At 43.8% G+C, this 16438-nt stretch overlaps 1 protein-coding gene across 4 annotated transcripts; it reads left to right on the top strand.

Annotated features, from left to right (window-relative positions):
• The first annotated feature begins 87 nt into the window (after nucleotides 1–87).
• Nucleotides 88–14199, top strand: LOC117534587 (voltage-dependent P/Q-type calcium channel subunit alpha-1A-like). 4 transcript variants are annotated; one of them, XM_034198818.1, is made up of 3 exons: nucleotides 88–2498; nucleotides 3678–3937; nucleotides 4952–14199. In XM_034198818.1, exons 1-3 carry the CDS (start codon nucleotides 2318–2320, stop codon nucleotides 5642–5644), a joined length of 1134 nt encoding a protein of 377 aa, XP_034054709.1. In that variant the 5' UTR covers nucleotides 88–2317; the 3' UTR covers nucleotides 5645–14199. The 4 variants fall into 4 exon arrangements, with proteins under 4 accessions (XP_034054709.1, XP_034054711.1, XP_034054710.1 ...); XM_034198820.1 differs by having other exon boundaries at nucleotides 3678–3916; XM_034198819.1 differs by having other exon boundaries at nucleotides 3690–3937.
• The last annotated feature ends 2239 nt before the right edge of the window (nucleotides 14200–16438 follow it).

Here is a 16438-nt window from a genome sequence, read left to right on the forward strand (position 1 = left end):
TGTGTGTGTGTGTGTGTGTGTGTGTGTGTGTGTGTGGTGGGTGTGTGTGTGCGTGCGTGTGTGTGCGTGCGTGTGTGTGTGTGCGTGCGTGTGTGTGTGTGCAGACCGGGTCAACAGTGTTTGAGGAAAGCATGGTCTGGCCTGATGTGCAGCTGTTGGCCTGTTATGGTGGATTGGCGGCGTGTCGGCATGTCATAAGTCGTGCATGACGTGGCAGAGCTGAGTCTCGCCGTGGGTGTGATGGAGAGGAAGTGATGCATTAGTTTGAGTAGAATGAAAGATGTCACGTTGGACGGAGCACTATCAGCACTATCTCTGTCTTAAGATGGGTAATGTCATTTTTGACAACTCTTTGGCACGTAACACCCAGGCGGAAATCTTAAAAAATGAGGTCAGGCCAAAGTTCGTTTAGGTTTACGTCACTAGAATCATAATGTAAGTTTGATATTTTAAGGAATGTCTGAGTAAATATACATTTGGAGTCGTTTATACATGGCTTTAATTTGACACACTAATAAGCCTTACATATATACACCCAAACTATTGGTCTTAGTGCAAAGAAACAACATCTAAAACCAGAACTAGTAGTATTGATGTGAGTGTTACTATATGAAGAAGTAGTAGTCCTAATAGTAGAATTATTATTCTTCTGTACTTTAAGCCGAATTTAAAGTTTAAAAGGTGGAACATTATTACAAAATGGCAGTAAATAGACTGAAATGCAAGTGTGTGTGTGTGTGTGTGTGTGTGTGTGTGTGTGTGTGTGTGTGTGTGGTGTGTGTGTGTGTGTGTGTGTGTGTGTGTGTGTGGTGTGTGTGTGTGTGTGTGTGTGTGTGTGTGTGTGTGTGTGTGTGTGTGTGTGTGTGTGTGTGTGTGTGTGTGTGTTGCTCCTCTCAGGACGGGGAATCCTCTTCGTCTGAGTCTTTGTCTGGCCTGCTGCTTGCAGACTGACATGTGCCATATCATATGAAGCTTTGGGGGGGGTCAGCGGGGGGGTCCTATCATAGTCACAGTCTGGTTATGAACCCATCAGGAAAATCAAGGGTGGTCTAGAACTAAACTTGAGCCAGTTCCTTTTTAAGGTTTTCTGAAAGTAACTTTTGTATCTCGTATGTTATATTGTTTCATGATGCAAAATCACAGCTACAAATGTTGGAGTACAATTCAATACCTTCATGCATTCGATGTATTTATACACACATACAGTACTTGGTAGGTTTCGAGTACATTTTAAATATACAGGCAGAAAGTCTCTGTCGAAACAATTCAATCAACCGTTTTCAATACAAATGAAAGCCAACTGCACTGACATCATTGTCGTCCATACTTAGATGTATAATTTTAGCAATAAAAACCTTATTTTGTAATGTTTTTTAAATCCAACAATCGATCCTGTAAGATTTTCCTGTTGGGTTCTTGCGGAGCGTTTTGACCGGACTCTTTGGGTTATGGAATGACAGCTTATCTTTTCCACATGGCTGCCATATTGGATTTAAGTCATACGGATGCACATTTTGTTGGGAGACATAGTGGTTGTCTTTGTAAGGTATGAAGCCCATATGAAACATGGAGAAAATGCTAAATTAGCTTGGAATTAGATGTTGTGGATGTGTTGGGTAACATTCAGCAAAACAAGAGAGTAAAGTATTGTATCAGCTTCACAAGCTTTTATAGTGTCACTCAAGTTGTTAATACATGTACCTTCTGTCCACACTGAAAATGTAAGTGTACTGTAATGTTTTCGTCCAATTAGAAGTTCACCACTGCCCATCAAACACCTGATGTGCTTGACAATGATTCAAATGAAACATGGCTGCCATCTGGAAAGTTCCAGTAGGTGCATGTGAGGCATGGTTTCTACAGCCCTCCTTCATGCTTGCTCTCTGTCTCTCTGCCCCTTTGTCCCCTTGCTGTCAGTTCCCTGTGTATCCCTGTTTCATTCCTACATGTTATGGTGAAGACGCATGGTATTAGATGTGCTTGTCAAAGGGTTGTTAGCTTGCGATTCCAGGTGCTATGGGTAAAGCTAATGGGATGCAGAAATGCTCAGATATCTTATTTAGGATCGGTCAAATAGTACAGACATTCAACGACATGCAGTAGTCATACACTCATTAACCAAGAGAAACTAGGGTTGTCCTTCTCAGAGTTGAGGACTACCAATCATGATGCATTAAATCTTACTTCCTGTTTTCTTATTCTCTCTTTCTTTCCTTCTCTCTCCTCCACTACTTGTATCTCTTTTCTGTCTATCGCTCTCTCTTCCTTTCTTTTACTCGCGCCTTCCTCCTCGCAGACCATCACCGACACCAGTCCGATGCGCCGCTCCACCTCCAGTCTGGTCCACGGGCGTGCGGGTCGGGGGGTGAGGCTGGACGACTACTCCCTGGAGAGGGTGGTTTCTGAGGAGGGGAAACACGGAGGAGGTCGCCGGCACAGAGAGAGGAATCACCAGGCCTCGCAGCGCTCGCTGACCAGATACACCGACGCTGACACGGGTGAGTCACTCAGAGCGGACATTTATACTATCGTAATGCATGTATCTGGTGGTGCAGCAATGAGTCCTAAAACCTGGAAAGGTGTTTACTTTTTTTACAATTTTGGATTCCATAAATGTACAATAAACACAATGTCATTAGATATCTAGAGTTGATGGATCCTTGTCATAGTTGCAGCATGAGGTAATGCTGGACAGTCAAGGGCAACTCAATGTCAGTTGTTGAGGCGATTTCAGCATTCATTGAGCTAAGAGATTAGAGTTGTCATCACATTCACTACATGTATGCAAGTCAAGTTGTTGCACAAAGAAGCCCTTCACCCACTTCACCACTAACTGCTTCAGCTGCGGAGCGAATGCAACACGGCTGGCACTGGTCCTGAATCCTCTTAATAATTGGAGAGCTCTCTAATCTGATGGAGAGGACTCGCTTCCCAGAGGCTGTAGTGATGCTGCTGTTAATTAATTTGCTGTGCTTTAATTTGACTGTGTATTTCTGCAACAACAAACATACAATTAATTAAACAAATGTCTGTTCTGTACACGTTACACTGTTCCCACAATCACCAACTCTGGTTAGAGAGTTTGAAAAATACTCATCGACTGGCAATCAGAAAGTTATTTGGGAGTTTCCGCTTTTAAAAAGATAATGCTAATTTCTGTGGTAAAAAGGGGAATTGGCTTCATTTGTATGCCTCTAGATCAGGGGTTCTCAAAGTGCGGCCCGCGGGCCAATGGCGGCCCTCGGAAATGTTTCTGGCGGCCCGCGATAGTTAATGTGACACGCTGAAATGCATGCGTTATATTTGAATCCTCCATGGTTGTATCTAGTAAGAATTAGAATGGAATTTAAGAATGGTAAAACTGCGCCCCCTGGGTTGTCATTCCTAAATTATGAATGACAGCTTGTGGAAAGTTTGCTCGACTACTGGTTGCATAGCAACTAGGCATCTCGCGAGTTGCGGTAATTGGTTAGTACAATAAAGAAAGGATTTGTTTTGGAATTATTTTGTGTTCCGTTTTTTCTTGGGCGGCCCTCAATCCAATATTGGGTACCTAAATTGGCCCTCACTCATCAAAACTTTGAGAACCCCTGCTCTAGATAAACTCTATATAACTCTCAATAAAATAAAGAGTGGCCTTGTTTTTACAAATGTAAACTGAGGCATCTCCCTGCTAGGTCTGGGCACAGACCTCAGCACCACCACGCAGTCGGGCGACCTTCCTCCAAAGGAGCGCGAGAGGGACCGCGGCCGGACCAAGGACCGTCGCCACCACCATCACCACCATCACCATCACAGCTCCATGGACAAGGAGCGCTATGGCCCTGAAAGACACGACTACCCCCCCAGGCACCCCCAGGACCGCCACTGGTCCCGCTCCCCCAGCGAGGGGCCGGAAGGACGAGGACACAGACAGGTGGGCTCCAAAGACACCGAGGTTAATGCCAAGATTAGGGACAGCTTCTCAGTTCTGTCCAACACTGTCTGTTACTGTTCCTTCTTCTTAATTTCTATATTTGTAGAGTTTCTTATATAACGTGTGTAAGTGTATGCAGGTTGGATAAAGGCCCAAATAGCATTGAGATGTTCTGTACTGTCATTAAGTCAATCTTGGAGTCACAGTGGCATTTCTTTAGTTAAGATCACGCTACATGACTTTCAAAGTTGTCAGATTGCTGTATTGTCCAAGTTACACAATTAGCTTTCTTGAAGTCATTGTGGTTTTCACACAACATGACCGACCTGCAACCCAACGGTCACATGATCTTTAACCAGGAGAAATTCCAGATGAGTATTCTTCTAAAGATTCATGTACGTCCAGAATCGGGCAATCCATAAAGTTATTCGGCCGATCCCTACTTCAGGTTTCCCTTCCAACCAAAGTCTTGCGATCCATTTGGCTTCTTCTCCCTCTTGGGCAAGTCAAGAAAGTCGTGCAGTGTGAACTAGCCGTCAGGTATTAAAATAAAAAGATCGATATCTTTCTCACAAATCAAATGCAAGAACCAGCTGTGTTTGTTTTACACTAGATCAACAATGTAAGGTTTGAATTCCAATATAGCACCTGCCACAACGACTCTTTTACTATCGAGTAAAAGTTCACGAAGAGTCACACACCTACTTATGGATATCAATTTCTCCTTTTTGTGTTACGCTTTTTTTCTTTATCACTGTTTCTCTTTCTGCCCATTTTTCTTCAACGTGACGTGTGGCTTCTTGATGTCAATTATTTGCCTCATCAATGTTTTTGAATGATTTTCAATGGTGTTCTATCTATCTATATATCTATCTATCCACCCTAACTACCTACCTTTCTATATATCTACCCTACCTACCTACTCCTTACCTCCCTACCTACCTCCTCTCTGCTCTACTCTGGTCTCTGTTGTTGTTGTTGTTGTTGTTGTTGTTGTGGTGCGTTTTGATTTTCCTTGTTTACATTTTGCTGTAGGGCAGTAGTTCGGTGAGCGGCAGCCCGGTCCCCTCGACCTCGGGGACCAGCACTCCGCGGAGAGGCCGTCGCCAGCTGCCCCAGACCCCAGCTGTCCCCCGTCCACATGTAACCTACTCCCCCGCCGTCCGCAAGGCCAGCTACGGCCCCCCAGGTCCGGGCCGACTGCGCTCGCCCTCCCCCCGACACTTCTCCCCTCCAGACCACGAGAGAGGCTATCACCATCGTCCCCCGTCACGCCAAGCGTCTCCCCAGCACGGGGGGTCCTCATCCCTGCACGGTTCCCCGCGTTCCCCCAGGCACCAGTCCCCGCGCTCGCCTCTCCACGGCTCCCCCAGGTCCCCTCACCGAGGCCGTTGGAGCGGGGGTCCGCCCGGGGACAGCCTGGAGGGCGACGGGCCCTTCTATGAGCGCGACTACGAGTACGAGCGGCACCACGAGCCCCCTGCCTACGAGCAAAGTCTCTCTCATGGCAACCCCCACCCACATGGGGGAAATCCTCACCCTCACCCACGCTCACCTAGGACTGCCCACCATGGGCCCCCTCAGCCCCCTCACCCGCATCCACGTAGGGTGCCCAATGGTTACCGCTCATCCTCACCCTCCCCACATAGGCGGGGGCCACCCGGGGTGCCACCACATCCACACCAACGGCCCCCCCCATGCTCGAGGGCCCCGCAAGGGCCTGCATGAACCTTATAGTGAGACGGACGAGGATGACTGGTGCTAGCAACCACAGGGAGCGAGGGGTGAGGGCAGGAGAGGAGAAGAATAGCAGCCTCCGGTGCTCTGGCCTTGGATATGTAGACTTTTAAAAAAGCAGAGGGGGAGAAAATATGAATGGGGGTTGGACACCCTCTACCTTCACCCTTCGGACTCTAAATGAGAAAAAATAAGGGCGGGGCGAGGGGGATGGAGGTTGCTGCAAAAAGCCTTTTTACAGATTTTCTGTAAGACTCATTTCAGTGACAGAGCAGCACATGGATGAAATGAAAAAGAGACAGCCAAGACAGCTAGGGCGAGGCCCGGGCACAGTTTACCTCTCTCCTTCTCAGAACTACACTTCCCAGATTTCTATGCTTGACCAGCAAGGCCAGGCTGCAGAGGGAAAAGAAAGTTGTGGGAACAAAAAAGCGAAGGAGGAGCATATCACGGTTTATGAGCCCTAACAGGGCTTCTCCCAGACTGTCGCCTGATTGGTTAGTTTTGTCAGATGTGTGCTATCTGTCGCTGGCCAGTCTGCTAAATGTAAAAGCCTGAAAATTAGTCCACTGCTTTCAGTTTGCTCCTCGAACAGATATGTTTAAAGAAAAATAAATTAACAAAAAGCCAGGACCCCCTAACCCTTACATGCCAAGCTATGCCTCCAGAAAATCAAACTTGAACAATGAAGAACAAAATCAAACTTTACATGACAAACAATGAAAAGAAAAAAAGGGAGAACAACCACTTTATCTTTGACCTTTTTCCTTTCCAAGGGACAGAACCAGGAAGCTCCGCCTATACTGCAAAAACCAGCCAATCACAGCGCTGGCTGATATTTGATGAGTTTTATCATCTCTGTTTACTGTTAAAGACTCACTTAATGCTGACGGAGCTGGTGTGACATCACTTCCTGTTCGCCAGTGGTGATAGTGGAGGGGGGTGGGGCACGTGTGGGCTCACTTCCTTTTCGAGTGCGCAATGGGGGGGGGTGGGCTCAGATAACTTGAGAAGGTAGTCGGACACTTCGTCAAGCCCCTTCCTCCTCAGTTACTCGACCTGGTGCAAAGGTGAGGGATGACCTGACAGGAAATTACATCACACGTTGAAAAGGGCGGAGGAGAGGAGAGGAGAGGAGAGGAGAGGAGAGGAGAGGAGAGGAGAGGAGAGGAGAGGAGAGGAGAGGAGAGGAGAGGAGAGGAGAGGAGAGGAGAGGAGAGGAGAGGAGAGGAGAGGAGGGAAAAAGACGTATTTCTTCAGTATTTCTTCTATCGATTACTTCTCCTTCTTGTTCTTCTTCGGACATTGGAGCTTGGTTCTTCTGTTGCATTCGCTCAACCTCCTTTGATCTTTTTCGGAGTCCAACATTTGATGGAAACCTGCATGATTGATTAAGTACATACTAGAGAGGAAATCTAACTGGTGTGGGTGGGACCTGGGGGCTTTATAGGAAACTTTGCATTTAAGTTTACAAAAGAAGTCCTCGTCTTTCAGACACTCTTTCTCTTTCTCTATTTTACATCTCAAATGGGATTTACGTTTTGACAGTCGGCTATTTTGAGTTTCCTGCCGATACTGTTCCAGATCTATGAGTCCACCACCTGTAAAAAGACTGGGAAACCTGCAGGATCGCATTCCTGTTTTCTGCTTGAGAAACAAGAGGGAGAAAGAGTGGAGAGAAGTGGACTCCTACCACACTTGATTTATTATTGTTAACGATGATAGTCTTATGAATAATGATATCAATGTCAATGCAAAATGACGATGACAATGATGATGATGATGATGATTGTTGATTGATTGATTGATTGATGGAACTGTTGCTGTAGATTTGTTGTCATGTTATTTGGAGTTTAAGTATGCTATGTCCATCTTGTTTACATCCGTTATGTTTTTTATTCCCCCGTTCAATGACGTTTACCGGGTTCCTAATGCTTTGGGGCAAGGATGGCTTGGGAACATCCACTTTGCAGCGCTGCGTGTTGTAACGCAACTCTTAAGATACACTCTCTCTACACAATGGTGAAGGTAGAAGTCAGGGGAGCTTCAGTACCTGACATGCAAAGATGTGTGGGGTTCGTACTCTTGTCAAGCCAACCCAAAGATCAAGAATTCATTTTCGAAGGGTGGCGTAGACCGGATCAATGAGAATGTGGAAGAGTTTGTGTTTTACATTGCAGAGGTTTCAGACCAACCTGAAGTTAAAGTTCTACCAAGGTTGAATTCTTCCACTAGCAGCCAAAAACTAGAATCTCAACCTTTTCCCTCTGTCTGGCTCTGTCATTTTGTAGTGCGATCAGTTGCCGGCAGTGACAGCACAGTATTGGTGGTACAATGTTGGTGTCAGTATTAGGTGGGTGTTGTTCTCTATGTTTGCCACCAGGGGGCAGTTATCAGCGCACATTATCCGCCCTGCCTTCCCCCTCTACAGGACAGCCTCCAGGCCACATTCTGTTTCCTAGACCTGGACTGAAAACCTCTACTTATACCTGTCTCTTATATCTTTGTAAGATATATAGACCAAGTCCAGTCGTAGTCAGGAAACATGGATGTAGCCTGAGAGACGCCATATCTGTCCGTTTGTCGGCCCGTCCTTCTGTCTGCCTGTCTGTGCCAATGCTGACGACCCCTCCCTCCCCCAACCCCTTCTCTCAGGTCTGGATAACCAGAGAATAGTCACCAAAACCCCCAATCCAATCATATGAGGTTGTAGCAAAGCTGAAACCTCTTCTGCCAAAACCCACTACAGTATCCGCCAACCTCTCTTTCCTCATCTACCTTTTTCTTTTTCTGTCCATTTGCTTTGACATCTGTTCTTTCAGATTGCCAGAAAGCGACACTGAAGACACTAAAGGCATTACAAGACAGAAACACTTATAGGACTTCTATTTTCATCCTTATTTTTATGAAGGAAAATAATTATTGAGTATTCAATAACTCTTAAGACAAGATGATAAAGTATAGATAAATATATAGATGATAAAGTACGTATAAATCTAGATATAAACCAGTAGATGTAGTTATAGATAACAGACAGAGTATAATTAGAGTTTCAGATATTTATTTATTTTGCATACCGTTCATGCTCATGACACGGTTGACGATCTAGCTACTCTTGAAACCTCGCACTGTTTTCTTCGCAGTCGCATAAGCCAGAAGACAAACCCCAGTCCACGTGTTTTGACACTATGCAGACCTCATAAGCATCCTCATGGTATTATTTCGGAGGAAAACCTGCAACAATATGGTACTGTAGAACGGATTTATGAATCTAATCGTAAAGATCGACACCTCGTTTGCACACGTCTCTTGACATCACACAGTGAAACCCCTTTTGTCACCTTTTCCCTCGTCTTTTTCTCTCCTCTCCCGAAATGTGTTGCCTCCAGGCCTAGTAGTTGAGCATAGCGTAGTGAAGATGGGGATAGGGGGGGTTTCTTTTCGTTGATTGTTTATTTGATTGGCGGGAGTCGAGGGGGCGCAAATACATAACCCCTCTGCCCACACCTTCTATTAAGTAAGGTTACGACAGGTGGGGACGTTTTCCTCAAAACCCCCTACAGAGCCACAGTGCCTTCTGTATCAGAGTCACATTTGTCACTCCCCATTCTCCTCGCCCTTAGTCCCCCCCTGTACCCTCTGTAGTAGTTGACATCAACCACACTACGCCTTAAGAGTCAAGTCCCACCGGCTCCCATGCTAGTTTAGAAACGGGGATAGCGGTGGTTTTGAGACTGGGTCACAGTGAGGGATGAGCCAAGAGGCTAGCTTTGAAGTAGCGAAATCCATACATGACCTAATCAAAAAAATATCTAATTCAAACAAATATTTGGAGTTGCCAACAAATCTAAAGAGATCCAAACAGTTTGAATCAGAGCCTCATGGTTTTGACGTCATTGTTGATTTATCGGAAGCTGCTAACAAGCTAGCCCTCTTGGCTTCAACTCCCTGTTAGGCAGGGCATTTTGTGTCAATCCAGGAAATGTCGTGGGTCCAGTTTCAGGCGGTATAGTGAGAGGTTTACAGAGGTGCAAAGCGGTTCGCTTACTTCTCAGGTCCCTCTAGAGTTAGCTAGCTAGTTAGACAACATAGGGAAAAGTCAGCTACAAAACAAGCAGGCCTCGGATTGAGTTATTGTATGGTTTTACCTGGCATGGCGTCAGACGTTGTAATGTTGACCCCCCCCCCCCCGCCCTCTTCTCTCCTTTCACTGACTTCATTACACCCTCTGACCCCTCATCTGCCGACGCACCAACCCCGACACCGGCGTGTTGAAAGACAGGCAGGAAAAAACAACCTCCATTTTGGCTCCACGACACCACTCGCTTGTCCAGAATTGTAACAGCGGATCCAAAATGGCCGACACACAACAATGCCTTTGTGTGAACGCATGTTGTGTGTGTGCTTTTCCGAAAAGAAACCCCATTCTTTGGGAGAAAAAGTGAACATTTGATTTTTCTTTCGTTGTTTTCTTTGAACGTGGGCTGTGGGGATTGCAAAGTTTTTGCTAAGTCATTGCTTCTACCAACATCAGCTGTCTTCACCTCCGGCTTCTGTCACCCATCGGGCTATCTTTTCTTTTGGTTCTTCTTCGTTTTTGGACGAAGGAAAAGCTAACAATCGCACCAAACCATCCACTCAGTCGGCTGTGAAATTGTGTCAGTGGGTCAGTCGTGAGGCAACGCGTCGACAAAAACACGAATAAGGGCTCTCTTTAAAAAAAAAACTACACAGTGGGTTTTAATGTACAGTAGTGCTGCCAAAAGTTGTGCTTATGTAGCTGAAGCCACACCGTGGTCTCCCCTTTGTACAGCACTAGATGTGTGTGTGTGTGTGTGTGTGCGTGTGTGTGTGTGCGCGTGTGTGTGTGTGTGTGTGTAGGGGGTCAAGAGTGAAGGAAGGAGAGGCGGGAGGGGAAAAAGGCAAATGAGAGATTTTAATGATGTATGGTCCTGTTTGCGGTGGAGGGGGGACGTTTTTGGGAGGGGAGGGAGCAGCAGAAGTCGTAGTGATGTTAACACACAATTTCACAATGGCACTGGACCACTTTTCGGACTCATCCTCATGCTCAGAAGCCATTTTGTCACCCACCCAGTCTCTGTCCCACTGTGAGGGGGGCGGGGCCACTGCTGCGACAGGGAGACATTCACTGTGTGTGCGTTAATGTGTGTGTAAGACTGTGTTTAAGCATGTGTGTGGTGCATGAGTGTGCTGAAACTAATTATTTACATCTTTGATTAATCTGGCAATTTATTTGACATGATCAAACCCATTGTATTTTTTGACTGGACTATAGGTTCATATAATATTTTGAGCCAAACATTTGGTTACGAAAAGCCAAAAATATGACTTACATTCAGGGAGTATATGGCATAATGGAATGTTCCCTTAAGTAACGTTCAATACCCTAAATGATAAGTAAAGATAATATTTCTTGTAACGTCAAATAAAATAAACCTCGAAAGAAAATGAAAAGGCAGTTGACTATGATGAGTTGCAGGCAATGCAAATAGTACGCAAAAACAATGTATATGTCAATATTTGACTATGAAAATGCACACATTTTAATATTTATTAATGTGAAATATCTATATATAGGAATAGATAAATAGCAAATAAGATTACAAGCTCAGAATCAAATGACAGTCAATTAATCAATTAGTTAACTAATCGTTTCAGCACTAAGTGGAATGTATGCATATATAAGGAAATATGTGAGTGAGTGGAGTTCAGTGTATTTGTAAGTTTATTATTATGTGTGTATGTGTGTGTGCGTGTCCTGACAACATCAGCTACAGTAGGTCACCCTCAGTGCCTTACACTGTACAGGACACGATGAGACAATCGCAGTATGCATGTGAGGTTTTAGTGTCCTTGTTGCCACCTTAATCTCCTTCCATCCTTCCCTCACCCACTCCTCATTTTCCTATGGGATCATTATTCAACCCTGAACGGGTGGGAGGTGGAGGCGGGAGTAAATAATCATGTCATTTCTCTCACCCATTTCACTGTATATTTTGGCTTTTGTGTATATAATCCATAAACTTTCTGAAAAACTCATTGTGTTCTTCTGTGTTTCTGTTTTCGTCACATCTCCCCTTCCTCCTGTAATGCCATTCACGAACACAAGGTGGTGGGATTGAGCTTTCACCATCATCACTCATTATGAAAGGTGTCTATGCAGTGGAGGTTGAATGAGTTCATGATTGCCTGTGTGGGTGTGTTAGTCCGTCTGCAGTCTGATTGCGTCTTTAAGGAGTCCAGCGGGTATTACAGTTGAATTTCCTGATGATTTCATTCATTCACTTGAGTTTGTAATTGCTCTCACATATTTCTTATTAACTGAGATTGTGGACACTATGTGACACTGCATAAAAAAGGCATACAGTATGTTCAAAACTGCATTAATCTGTTACTGGGGGCAGGAAAAAGTGTATGAAGTGTTTTCGAAGATATATTGTAATGTAAGTTATTCTTTGTAGTTTCATTATATGTATGAGGGAAATGTTGATATCCCCACTGGCTTCATGTTTGTTTTCCTCTGACATTAGGCATTTGAATTCCCTGCTCACTAGCTTAATTGTCTGTAACTCTGTAACTTCTAGACGCCAAAAGACATGTTAAAATTGACATTGAAAGCCAAGAACATGACTTTCCGTGTCCTAAACATGAAATGCCATAACCACAAACAACATTTTAAGGCAGGCATCGCTAATGTGTATGCTAACAGTTAGCTACTGACACAGAGCAACGTAAGCATTGACTTGGAATCGTGTGTGTGTTCACCTGATGAATTAAAGTCCCTTATTCACACTCCTTTTAGCTCTATTTTGGTCTGCGGCAAAGAGAACATTTTGTTCTTTGATATTTACTAGCTAGTTGCTAACTTTGTCTGCAGTTTAGTGCAAAACACGGAGTGAGCAGTGAGTACCGAAACATCTAAATGTGCTTAATTGTATTTATTCACCCTTAAATCCCATACAGAAATATAATATATTGCACTTTCCAAATGTGGCAGGACTTCCAAAATGTGTCTATACTGATGACATACTCATTGATGTGCAAGTTATCAAAGCTGTTGTCTCTTATACCTGCTGGACTCCGTACTTCTCTGTGTTTTACAGTGAATTGATTCCTCGCAAAAAAGCAAACCCAAGGTCCCTCTCTCCTCTCCTCTCCTCTCTCCTTCCATCCATCTCTCCCCCCTTTCCATTTCTCTCCATTAACCCGATGAAGACGAGTTGCTTCCAGAAGATCTGTACTCACCTTTTGACGTCAGCGTCTCCCGAACGCTGGAGGCCGATCTCTCCCAAGACATCTCGAGATGCCATGAACAGGGGATTATTTTTAACCCTTTGTAGCACAGATTTGATGTTTCATTTATCAAAACGTTGTTGTGTTTTTTGGGGTATAATCAGAGAAAATGTGAAGGTCCTTAAACCAGATTTTACTATATTTCATGGGCTTTTGTTCTTGGTTCTGCTACCTTTTCATTTGATAGAAGTTATTGGATTTTAAATGAAATTTGATTCCCCAAAACTTTATCCAAAGATGACAATTAGGGCTAGGGTTAGGGTTCCTACTGGTTCCCACTGTTTTCAGGTCAGACAAACCGAGCTGCTCAAAACGTGCTTGTTTGAGACATAAAATGCAACAAATACCCCAAAATGTGTATCTAGAGTTTAAATACCGGCTGCAAAGGGTTTAGTTATAATGTAGGTGTTTTTGCAGAGATGCATTGGGAACCGAAGCAACCACTCATCTCATCGCCATGCAAACCATCGACACTCATCGACCCAGTAGAAACCGAACCAGTGCCACAGTAGAAAACCATACAGGATTCACTCAGCAAGTTGGGGAAAAAAGAGAAAAAATAAACATACATGGCAATTTAAGATAAGAGAAGTATTTAATTACAGATTTGCATGTGCAATGTGCATGCCACTATGTGGGGTAACAAGTCAACTTCAGGAATTAAAAAAATAAATATGAAGAAAAAAGTATATATATGTAAAAATATATATAGATAGATGTTTTTAAGAGCAATGTGTTTCTTTTTTTCTTCTATTTTTAAAAACAAAAAAGGAAAAAAAACCTGACCAAAAAAAAAAAATCCATCCTGATAAAAAAAAAAATGGAAATGACTTTGGTGATGAAATCAAAGAATGTTTGTTTGTTATATTTGCCAGTTATTTCACGGGGGAAAAACCGTGGGGGAACAACAAGGATAGATAAACACTTAAACTAACATTACAGAAAAGAAAAAAAAGATTTTAAAAAAGGGGGAGAAGGAGAACAAAGATTTTCCTTGATGAAAAACAATCCCTTTGAGAGTAAAGAGCTGCCTGAACCTGAATCTGGTGATGTTATTCCCGTTTATTCTGGATATGAAATCCCTTCTTTCTCTCTCCCTCTTTCTCTGACCATCTCTTTCTCTCCCTCTGTTTCTTTCTCTATCTATCTCTGCTGTTTCTACCAGTGCATTTTGTAATTTCAAACAGAACTCTTCCTAAAGAACCTGAATAAACCAGAGAGAATGCATTCTACCCGTCCTCTTGTCTGCTTTATTTCATCAGCTTTGTGAACGTGTGAGGACGCTTTAACACTTCAGTTCGGATGGATCAGAATCAGGTGTGTGGCCAAGTAGGTTCACACGTACGAGGGATTTGCTTTGGTGCGTAAGAGTGCATAAACACAGTAAATGGAATTTGTAAACAACAGAAATAGGGTTAATTAATGAGCATTTCAGTTTTTGGTTTCTTTATGGTAAGTTAGTCTAACAGTCTCCTGCTCTAGCTTTAAAGGTCACCTATTGTGCAAAATCCACTTCTTCATGTCTTTTCTACATCAACATGTGTCCCCTCTTCTTCATGTCTCTTCTACATCAACATGTGTCCCCTCTTCTTCATGTCTCTTCTACATCAACATGTGTCCCCCTCTTCTTCATGTCTCTTCTACATCAACATGTGTCCCCTCTCTTCATGTCTTTTCTACATCAACATGTGTCCCCTCTTCTCCATGTCTCTCTACATCAACATGTGTCCCCTCTTCTTCATGTCTCTTCTACATCAACATGTGTCACCTCTTCTCCATGTCTTCTTCTACATCAACATGTGTCCCCTCTTCTTCATGTCTCTTCTACATCAACATGTGTCCCCTCTTCTCATGTCTCTTCTACATCAACATGTGTCCCCTCTTCTTCATGTCTCTTCTACATCAACATGTGTCCCCTCTTCTTCATGTCTCTTCTACATCACATGTGTCCCCCTCTTCTTCATGTCTCTTCTACATCAACATGTGTCCCCTCTTCTTCATGTCTCTTCTACACTCAACCATGTGTTCCCCTCTTCTTCATGTCTCTTCTACCATTCAAATGTGTCCCCTCTTCTTCATGTCTCTTCTACATCAACATGTGTCCCCTCTTCTTCATGTCTCTTTACATCACCATGTGTCCCCTCTTCTTCATGTCTCTTCCACATCAACATGTGTCCCCTCTTCTTCATGTCTCTTCTACATCAACATGTGTCCCCTCTTCTTCATGTCTCTTCTGCCATCAACATGTGTCCCCTCTTCTTCATGTCTCTTCTACATCAACATGTGTCCCTCTTCTTCATGTCTCTTCTACATCAACATGTGTCCCCTCTTCTTCATGTCTCTTCTACATCAACATGTGTCCCCCTCTTCTTCATGTCTCTTCTACATCAACATGTGTCCCCCTCTTCTTCATGTCTCTTCTACATCAAATGGTGTCCCCTTCTTCTTCATGTCTCTTCTACATCAACATGTGTCCCCTCTTCTTCATGTCTCTTCTACATCAACATGTGTCCCCCTCTTCTCCATGTCTCTTCTACATCAACATGTGTCCCCTCTTCTTCATGTCTCTTCTACATCAACATGTGTCCCCTCTTCTCCATGTCTCTTCTACATCAACATGTGTCCCTCTTCTTCATGTCTCTTCTACATCAACATGTGTCCCTCTTCTTCATGTCTCTTCTGCATCAACATGTGTCCCCTCTTCTTCATGTCTCTTCTACATCAACATGTGTCCCCTCTTCTTCATGTCTCTTCTACATCAACATGTGTCCCCTCTTCTTCATGTCTCTTCTACATCAACATGTGTCCCCTCTTCTTCATGTCTCTTCTACATCAACATGTGTCCCCTCTTCTTCATGTCTCTTCTACATCAACATGTGTCCCCTCTTCTTCATGTCTCTTCTACAATCAACATGTGTCCCCTCTGTGGAAAGAGACTCTGAAAGTTTCAGGAACAAAGATTCTCTCTCTTTTTGATCCATTTCTATAAAAACCTGTCTGAAAATGAGCTGATCAGATTTTGGCCACTTTATGATGTCATAACGATGTTTTGTCTTGTGTAACCATTAGCCAATCAGCATCCAAGGTAACTCAAACCCCCCCTCCCCTTATCACCTGAATCTCCTCCTAGAGCAGTGGTTCTCAAATGGGGGTACGCGGACCCCTAGGGGTACGTTGGAATACTGCAGGGGGTACGTGAGATTTATGTTATGTTAATGAAAAAAAACATTAATGCATTCAAACAAACTACTAATAGTAGATTAACTACTTTATTCAAAGTTTACAGAAATTCTGGATAATAAAATGGGAAAAATAAACGGGGTGCTCTCTTTTCCTCTCCCTCTCCTGACAGCCCGTCAGTCTCGTGCAGCTCGCTGAAACTGTAATAAGTGACCCGACAGTAAAGAATACATATATTTATAACTAGTTTAGCTAGTTCCAGAGTAGATAAACTAGCTAAGTGGGTAAATA

The sequence above is a fragment of the Gymnodraco acuticeps genome, unplaced genomic scaffold (genome assembly GCF_902827175.1).
Source record: "Gymnodraco acuticeps unplaced genomic scaffold, fGymAcu1.1, whole genome shotgun sequence".
Classification (NCBI taxonomy): domain Eukaryota; kingdom Metazoa; phylum Chordata; class Actinopteri; order Perciformes; family Bathydraconidae; genus Gymnodraco; species Gymnodraco acuticeps.

Coding starts and splice junctions, on each gene's coding strand:
- LOC117534587 (XM_034198818.1), top strand. CDS start 2,318: ATGCGCCGCTCCACCTCCAGTCTGGTCCACGGGCGTGCGGGTCGGGGG. Junction 2,499..3,677: donor ATACACCGACGCTGACACGG/GTGAGTCACTCA, acceptor TCTCCCTGCTAG/GTCTGGGCACAGACCTCAGC. Junction 3,938..4,951: donor TGGGCTCCAAAGACACCGAG/GTTAATGCCAAG, acceptor ATTTTGCTGTAG/GGCAGTAGTTCGGTGAGCGG.